Genomic DNA, 9,945 nt, shown 5'->3' on the forward strand with positions numbered 1-9,945 from the left:
GGGGGTTTACAGACTATGTCTAAGATTTCCAAAGGGATCCCCACCTCCAACTGAAATTTTTTAGGGGTCTGCAAATGAAAAAAGGTTGAAAACCACTGGATTAATCTCTCAGAGAAGCAGCCATTTAAGAGCAGATTTTAGGAGTTTCTGGTGCAAGGTCTGGTGGATCTGTGAAGCAGCAGTATAAGCAAAATGTTCAGAACTGATTACATATTGAAATTCTCTGCTCCTGTTATTAAAGTTCTATTTTTGACTACTTAAAACCACTCGCCAGCCTGTGCCCACTTTTTGTTCTTGTGCTTTAATTAGTTCTCTGCTGAAAAGGGGACTGAATCAGAGAACTTTTTTCCCTTCTTCACTGTGCTTTCTCAATACATATATATTACCCTGTTGGTCACCATCCCATGAGACAAGGATTTCCTTGTTGTCAGATTAGTCTTTAGGCCTGACATATTGATTACATGATACATGAAGTAGACTCCCTTTTTTTTTTCCTCTGCTACTTCACTTTATTAAGGGGCAAGAACTAAAAATGCACAATGTGGTTGCTCCAAGACAGACAATATGGTAGTGATCCATTTAAGGTTCAAAGAGTGACAATGGACATTTCTTGTCTATCTGTTCGCCTTTATGCCCAAGGTGGCTATTTGTTTCCAGTTCTCATAGGGACAGCCTTGTTCAGAGAGGAAGAGAAGGGAGACTCTTTCTACGATCAGGGAATCAGTTGGTCTAAATTAACTGCCATCTTTTAAATTCCTCCTCCAAAATCACCTCTTCTATGCATCTCACAAGGGTTTAGCCTCTAACTCAACATATTAAAGGTGTGGGAGAGAGGAGAATGAAGCTCTAGAACTGAACCTTCTTCCAAGTCTCTCAGTGCATTCTGTGCTGTCTATTTAGATTCTAAGCTTCTTGGGGAAGGTAACATGCATCGTTCTGTGTCCAATTGTCCTGTAAGTGGCTGAGCTCCTTGTTGGCATTTAATAAATGTTACTACCACTGCTAACTGTGTAGTACTCCAGGAGGTCACATTTTTAAAGGCCACTCCTAAATCGTGCATGCAAAAGGTGCACCTGCATATCCATCTACCCCTTTTCACATGTGCAAATGCCAGGATACACATTATAATAACAGTCATTTTGAAGATTTGAAATTATTACAGCATCTTTTCTAGTGTTGTCCATCTTACATGGTGAACCTATTTGAAAATGCAGTACCTCCTAAGATGGACGTTAGTTCTGTGCTTTATATAAAGTACAAAGTCCTATGGTTTTAGATCAAGAGCCATAACTCTGTTATTAGACTATGCAGCAAAGGTTTTATGAGGGTTTCAAAAATCTTCAGAAATGGTTCCATGAACTGCAAGCTATATAATTGTTGGGGAAACGTCTTAAGTTTTTGATTTATAGTGATATTAAAAGGGAGCATTACACATTTTGTATACACAATTCGGGAGGCCACAGCTGAGAAGCTGACGTTAGAGGCAGTGCCATTTAAGTGGAAGAGGAAAAAGCAGAAATGTTCTGTAATGCTTGGCAACATAATTTCTTTTTTAAAGTCAAGTGGGTGGCAGGCTAAATAAAAGTATTAAAGGGTATATTTAGTGTTGTCCAGAACAGGAGGGGATTTGGAAGCTGGTATTCCTTCCAGCAAAAGCCTGTCTGATTTGTAATACATTTTCCATTCAACACACATGGCCTTTCATTTTTCCTTACTCCTTTGAAAAAAGCAACATCTCGGTGCAGAGTGCGGTAGCAGCAGTGGAAGATGATATTTTTCTCATTTCACGCACACTTTCTGAATTGCACAGTAGCAACAACACAGTATGTGCTGTATTTAACAGCAGAGTGGAATGAACTTTTACTAACTTCTGAAGAAAAGTAATGAACTAAAAGATGATATTTAGGGAGACTTGTGTTTTGCAGTTTGTATACCCAGAGTAAAATCTTTCACAGAGCATCCGATGGTATTAGAAAATTCAGCACCAAGTAGTGCAATAATCAATTAAGTCAATGAAGCTTGCACCAATTTAAGCATTACTGGGCTATTTGATTTGTGCTGTAACACACATGGGCTGTAAATCAACTCTAAAGAGAACATAAGAACGGCCAGACTGGGTCAGACTAATAGTCCTTCGAGCACAGTATACTGTATTCCCACAGTGGGCAATGCCAGGTGCTTAAGAGGGGATGAACAGAACAAGTAACCGTCAAGTGATCCATCCTCTGTCACCCATTCCCAGCTTCTTGCAAACAGAGGCTAGGGACACTTCAGAGCATAGTTTTGCATCCCTGCCCATCCTGGCTAATAGCCATTGATGGACTTATTCTCCAGGAATTTATCTAGTTCTTTTTTTAACCCTGTTATAGTCTTGGCCTTCACAACATCCTCTGGCAAAGAGTTCCACAGGTTGACTGTGTGTTGTGTGAAGAAATACTTCCTTTTGTTTGTTTTAAACCGCTGCCTATTAATTTAATTTAGTGGCTCCTAGTTCTAGTGTTATGAGAAGGAGTGAACAACACTTCTCTGTTCTTCTTGTCCACACCTGTCATGATTTGATAAACCTCTATCATATCCCCCCTTACTCGTCTTTTTTCCAAGCCAAAAATTCCCAGCCTCTTATTAATCTCTCCTTACGTAGAAGCTGTTCCATACCCCTAATCATTTAAATGCCTCTGCATATTGAGTGGATGTTTTCAGAGAACTATCTACAATGACTCCAAGATCTCTTTCTTGAGTGACAAAAGCTAATTTAGACCCTATCATTTTATATGTATTGGGATTATGTTTTCCAATGTGCATTACTTTGCATTTATCAACACTGAATTTTGTCTGCCATTTTGTTGCCTAGACATCCACTTTTGTGATGCCTTTGTAGCTCTTCACAGGAACTTAACTATCTTGAGTAGTTTTGTATCCTCTGCAAAGTTTGCCACCTCCCTGTTTACCCCTTTTTCCAGATCTTTTATGAATATGTTGAATAGTACTGGTATCCTTGGGGGACACTACTATTTACCTCTCTCCATTGTGAAAACTGACCATTTATTCCTACCCTTTGTTTCCTATCTTTTAACTTATTATTGATCCATAAGAGGACTTTCCTTCTTATCCCATAACAGCTTCCTTTGCTTAAGAGCTATTGGTGAGGGACTTTGTCAAAGGCTTTCTGAAAATCTAAGTACACTTTATCCACTAGATCCCCCTTGTCCACATGCTTGTTGACCCTCTCAGAAAAATCTAGTAGATTGGTGAGGGATGATTTCCGTTTACAAAAACCATGTTGACTCTTCCCCAACAAATCGTGTTCATCTATGTGTCTGATAATTCTGTTCTTTACTATAGTTTCAACCAATTTGCATGGTACTTCAGTTAGGCTTACTGGCCTGGAATTACCGGAATCACCTCTGGAGTCTTTTTTTAAAATTGGTGTCACATTAGCTATCCTCCAGCCATCTGGTACAGAAGCTGATTTAAATGATAGGTTACATACCACAGTTAGTAGTTCTGCAGTTTCACATTTGAGTTCCTTCAGAACTCTTGGGTGACTACCATCTGGTCCTGATGACTTATTACTGTTTAGTTAATCAATTTGTTCCAAAACCTCCTCTAATGACACCTCAAGCTGGGACAAGTTTGGAAATCTCCCTCACATCCTCAGCCACGAAGACTGATGCAAAAAATTCATGTAGTTTCTCCACAATTGCCTTATCTCTCTTGAGCGCTCCTTTAGCATCTTGATCGTCCAGTGGCCCCATTGGTTGTTCAGCAGGCTTCCTGCTTCTGATGTACTTAAACATTTTTTGCTGATACTTTTTGAGTCTTTGGCTAGCTGTTCTTCAAATTCTTTTTTGGCCTTCCTAATTATATTTTTACACTTCATTTGCCAGAGTTTATGCTCCTTTCTATTTTCCTTGTTAGGATTTAACTTCCACTTTTTAAAAGATGCCTTTTTGCCTCTAACTGCTTCTTTTACTTTTACTTTTACTTTTGTTGTTTAGCCAGAGTGGCACTTTTTTGGTCCTCTTACTATGTTTTTAAATTTGGGATATACATTTAAATTGAGCCTCTATTATGGTGTCTTCAGAAAGTTTCCATGCAGCTTGCAGAGATTTCACTTTTGGCACTGTACCTTTAAATTTCTGTTTAACTAATGTCCTCATTTTTGTGTAGGTTCCCTTTCTGAAATGAATTGCTACCATGGTGGCTGCTTTGGTGTTCTCCCTCCCCCCAGAGATGCTACATTTTATTATGTAGGGTCACTATTACCAAGTGGGTCAGCTATATTCACCTCTTGGACCAGATCCTGTGCTCCACTTAAGACTAAATCAAGAATTGCCTCTCCTCTTGTGGGTTCCAAGACTATCTGCTCCAAGAAGCAGTCATTTAAGGTGTCATGAAACTTTATCTCTGCATCCCATCCTGAGGTGACATGTACCCAGTCAATATGGGAATAGTTGATATCCCCCATTATTACTGAATTTTTTATGTTTATAGCCTCTTTAATCTCCCTTGTGTGTGCAGCCATGCTTGTGAGGCTAATGTGTGAGGCTAACTTGCATTATGTTTAAAAAAAAAAACAAAAAAAAAAAACAAACCTCCACCAGGGTCACACCCAAAGTTCTTAATTCTTACTTAATCTTTTCTCCCAATGGCATTCATGAGAAAAAGCATTGTCTGCTGCTAGACACTGAAAGATAAACAGAAGGCCAAGATGTTCTGCATTTGACTTCTCTTTATAATAGTTGTTATTTGGGAAGCTGCTTTCGTAAGCCTTTTTGTGCTAATGATTCTTAAAGTGTGAGACTAATAGCATTGATTAAGTCAGTCCTACTGCAGCCAGGTGCTCAAGCTTCCAAGTAGTTTTTCAGATACCTTTTTGCCTTGGCCTGCAGTTGCCCATAGACAACTCTCAGACAGGAATGAGAAGCATGGATCATGGATCTCTCTCATACAGGAATGAGAAGCATACCAAACTGTGACTTGGTTTTGTGATGTGTGGACTAGGAGCTACTCAAACCCTATTTTCACAAATCATCTAAATTCAAGTTGAACCTAGTAGCTTCAGAGTGAAAGACTCATTCAGTATTGTCTTGTGCTAAGCAGCAGGGTGGTATTCCCAGGCAGCAAAATATGGAATACCCCCTTAAAGTTATTTGAGCATAAGCTTTCATGAGCTACAGCTCGATGAAGTGAGCTGTAGCTCACGAATGCTTATGCTCAAATAAATTTGTTAGTCTCGAAGGTGCCACAAGTCCTCCTTTTCTTTTTGCGGATACAGACTAACACGGCTGCTGCTCTGAAACCCTTAAAGTTGGTACGCTAACATCAGTGTCAGAACAGCCATCTGGGGAAGAAATTAGAAGGTCCAGACCAAAGAGATAGTACATTATGAAAGAGTCATACAACCTTAAACGCAAGAGAACCTCATCTCTGCACTTTATGTAATTTAGAAAGTAACCCATATTGTTTTGGACAAAATATATATAATTTTTGGAAGCGATACGGTATTGAATACTGAGCACTGTGCTTTCACCGTGTGACCATTATTGTACTGGATTTGTTTCTCTACTAAGCCCAAAGTATGCTGAATGCAATCCTATTATTATCGTTATTAAAAATCAGAAAACATAATGGGGCTCTTGGAACTCACCCCTCTGGGTATATCCAGCCATAGGTTTTGATCTATTGTGCAGACCTAAAAAGTGAAGGATGGATTTTAAAAAATAGCACGTAACACTTTTTTTTTTTTTTCCAGATCAGAACGGAGGTCACATAAACAGCTTTTCAAACATCAGAGCTACTCTTTAACAATCCACTTCTTGTGTGCCAGATTGCAGGGAGAAGAGAGTAAATTGTAACTCTACAGATAAAATGGGCAGTGTGAAAAGCTAAGATTCTAATCTCACTTAACACCACTGTAAAGCTGGTGGAATGAGTCAGAATCAGACCCAAGAAATATAATGAGTTACTGATGCTTATTTTCATTAGTTTGGGCAATTTTATCTTGCAAAAGTGTTTTAGTGGTAGTGAGAAATTGTGGTCAGTTCCTTTAAACTGATCATAAATGTAAACTGCAGTCAGTATTTATCTTTTAGTTAAAAGCAAATTGCCTTTGATCAGACCTCATGTCATTCTGAGTCAGCAGTCACTCCTTATTCTTAACAGATTACTCTTTAATTCTCTTTCCTGCAGTACGATATCGTTGGACATTCAGGAGATGGCTTCAACATTGCATTGGTTGGGAGTGACAAAGTTCCCAAGAACAATAAACAAAGATTAGAGATTATTAAGGTAAATCCTCTTAATAAATAGCTCTGGATAATCAAGGATTCTAAAATGCTGAGGATAAGTTCCTACAGGTCACAGAATACAAAAAGTAAAGAGAGGGAAGTTGCTGGAAGGTAGGCAAAGGAGGGATAGGAGGAGTCATGTATGTAAACACGAAGCTGGGGAAAAAACTTTTCGACTTTTAAAAAACCTGTGCCGTAGTAATAGAATAAGGATGCATCTCTTTGGGATCTATGTCCTAAACAGTCCATTAATGATTATAGGAAGTTCCATACACACTGATCAGTTGGTGCAGCTACATGGAAAGCTCTCTGTTAATAAAAAATATTATTGTTAACATGTAGCCACTGGTGAGTGAAACTCTGGGGGTGATCCTTAATATTTGTTTGTACAGGGCTTGGAAGCCATAAAGTGCTGTAATAGCCGTAAGAGTATGTAAACTCCTAGACTGGAAAGGTGTTAAACCATCATGGCGAAGCGAACATGTACTGTCATGTTTATGTACTAGCTTTTGCATAGGAAATGGCTTTGTCCTCCATATTCTCCATTGCAGAATAACACATTTCTTCCTTGTTTTGTAAACCATACGTTTAAATCATTTTAAAGTCTGTTTTGTCACCATGAGCGGGCCCAGATTAACCAATGTTCACTTGTGGCACTTTTTCACGGAGCCCCACTGAAAGAGGGCCCCCACCACCAAACAAAAACAAAATTGGGTGTTGCAGCCACTTTGTGCACCAGGTCACAACGTCACTCACTCAGATTTGGGGCAAACACCCCTCTGTCGTGATGGAGGAGTAGCTGGGCCAGACCTGAGCAGTTCAGGGCCGTGTGCATGTGGGCTGGGAAAGGGGAGGGAGTGGAGCTGGGCGACTGGGATTGAGAGGAGCTGCCCTAGCCTGGGATGGGAGCATTGAGTCGGAGGGCAGTGGTGAGGAGCTGGGGAGAGTTGTTGGTGGGCTATGGGGTAAGTGCAGAATATTGGGGCCTGCGGAATGGGATGCATGTTAGGGCTGCTGGGATGTGGGGGGGGGCTGTCAGGATAGGTGGGGTGGTGAAGGATTGTAGGTATATGTGGGATAGGAGGGGCATTCAGGGGTCTGTGTGTGGGGTGGGGAGAGAGGGGCATTCTGCGATTTGTGGCGGGGGGTGGCATGTATGGGACGAAAGCACTTTAAGAAAGGTGGGGGCCCCATTTCCACAGTGCATAGGGCCACAAAATTCTTTAATCTGATCATGAGTCTTATATTTGGCAATAACACTTCATTCTGAAGTCCATTAGTCTAATATACATTATGAACAGATGGGATTTGGTCAGGGTATTCTCCCTCAGATCTATAGCAATGGGGAAACCCAATCTCCAGCCTACCATAGTGTTTTACTTCTTCACTCTCTAGTTCTGAAAGCCAAATTCCCTCCATGTGATTCTTCCAGTTCTGACATTGCAAATTGGATTTTAAGAATTTATGGTTGTACTGAGTGAAATGAACCTTTGACTGAATCCTAAAATGCTGCATATTCTCTAAAATCTGGAGCAGAATGCACATTAATAAATGTGTTTCACTTAATATGGCTTAGAAGAATGTTTGCTCCCTTTCATACCAGCTAGAATGTATGTTTTATTTGGAATAGTTCTCTCTATACATTTCCTTTTGATTTTGTTGTGTACCCAGATAATGCACGCCCATGCTCAATTCTGTATGAGCGGAGACCATACCCTGGAAGGGACGGAGCATGCTGTTCGTGAAATTGCTAAAGAAGAGGCTGACGAATATTTTGTCATAGTTTTAAGCGATGCAAACCTTGAACGATATGGTATCCCACCAGCAAGATTTGCCCAAACCTTGACCATCAACCCTCAAGTTAATGCTTTTGCCGTATTCATAGGATCCTTAGGAGACCAGGCAGACAGGTAAATATATTGCTGCTAGTCCCTGAAAAATACAATGATTTGCCGTTTTCATGACTCTAAAGAGTGCTTTCAGAAAAATGTATGTCGGTGCAATGACCAAGCAACAAGCAGAGTTCTGCTCTAAGTGACAGGTCGGTAAGATTTGATTCTTGTCCCATGTCGTTTGATGAGCAGTGGTGACAGCACAGGCCTTATGCTACTTATCAGCAACCTTTTCCAGCCAGTTCAAGACATTGGTGGCATCAAGAGGGAGTCCATTCAGTTCTCTGGCTCCAAGATAGCGGCTTTCAAAGGCATAAATCCACTACGGAATTAAGGTTTTGGCCACAAATCGGCACCCATGGACTCTTCCCTAACGAGGGAGTTAAAAATACATGTATATAGTCTAACTACTAACTATATTTCTGAGATATATATATATATATATATAGACATACACACACACATATATATACACATAGCCTATATCATAACTAGGGCCCTAACAAATTCACGGTCCATTTTGGTCAATTTCATGGTCATAGGATTTTAAAAATTGTAAATTTCATGAATTCAGCTATTAAAGTCTGAAATTTCACGTTGTTGTAATTGTAGGCGTCCTGACCCAAAAGGGAGTTGTGCGGGGGTCGCAAGGTTATTGTAGAGGGGGTCGCGGTACTGCTACGCTTGCTTCTGTGCTGATGCTGGCGGCGGCGCTGCCTTCAGAGCTGGGCACCTGGCCAACAGCCGCCACTCTCCTGCTGCCCATCTCTGAAGGCAGTGCAGAAGTTAAGGGTGGCAATACCCCTATCCCCCTAAAATAACCTTGCGACCCCCCAGCAACTCCCTTTTGGGTCAGGATCCCCAATTTGAGAAACGCTGGTCTGGCCTGTGCAATCTGTATAGTATAGGGTAAAAGCACACAAAAGACCAGATTTCATGGTGGGAAATCAGCTATCACAGTCCGTGACATGTTTTTCATGCCTGGGAATTTGGTGGGGCCCTAGTCATAGCTTGAGATGGTACAGGGGAGACAGAGAACTTTTATACAAGCCAACCTTCTGCATCTGCTGCCCAGTCACTGGTACATATGATTCAAAGCTATTATCTCTATCATAAACATGTGCCAGTTACCACTAATGTTAAAGGGCCAATTCTACTTTAAAAAAAAAAGTCATTGACTGAAAGGGTGGTAGGATCAAGCCCAGAAGGAGTTAGGCCACAACATGTGGTATAATTTTAAAAGGTTTGGAATATGCAGCTGCACAGTGGTTGCTGTTCATTGAATTTCTGCAGGTTCCATCAATCTTTTGTTTGTGTTCCCCATAAAGAGCTCCTATTTTGAAATATTATTGGAGATTGAGTTTTATTTTTCTGACTGGAAAAATGGGTTCATCATTCATATTCATCCTTGAGGAAAAGAGGTTATCAATTTGACCAATTTACTAGATTTGGAATATATATACGACACAGTGTCACTGAAATACAACTGCATGTATGTGCATAATTAAGCAAAGCTTTCCTTTAAAATATAATTTTGGGTGGGAAGGCGGGAAGGGAGTTGTTTTTATTCATTTTTCTTTCCACATGGCTTATATTTTCATTTCAAATGGGCGATCTCTGGGATTGAGTTTATAGTCTATAGGGAAATGACAGTGGGACACAAATATAAATTAAAACTTGTTTTAAAAAATCAGTGAAACAGTATACACCAAAACTGCTGATTAAATATTAGTGATGTGAATTTTGTTATGTACATCTTGTGT

The 9,945-nt window shown here is 40.2% G+C and overlaps 1 protein-coding gene across 4 annotated transcripts in view; it reads left to right on the forward strand.

Moving 5' to 3' along the window:
- Window positions 1-9,945, forward strand: part of VWA8 (von Willebrand factor A domain containing 8) — a 294,392-nt gene that overhangs the window by 279,521 nt on the left and 4,926 nt on the right. For all 4 annotated transcript variants that reach the window (XM_073345760.1, XM_073345752.1, XM_073345743.1 and 1 more), the window contains 2 exons: window positions 6,193-6,291; window positions 7,962-8,200. In XM_073345760.1, coding sequence (XP_073201861.1) covers window positions 6,193-6,291; window positions 7,962-8,200 — 338 coding nt within the window. The remainder of the gene's footprint in view (window positions 1-6,192; window positions 6,292-7,961; window positions 8,201-9,945) is intronic.

This window comes from Lepidochelys kempii, chromosome 1 (assembly GCF_965140265.1).
Source record: "Lepidochelys kempii isolate rLepKem1 chromosome 1, rLepKem1.hap2, whole genome shotgun sequence".
NCBI lineage: Eukaryota > Metazoa > Chordata > Testudines > Cheloniidae > Lepidochelys > Lepidochelys kempii.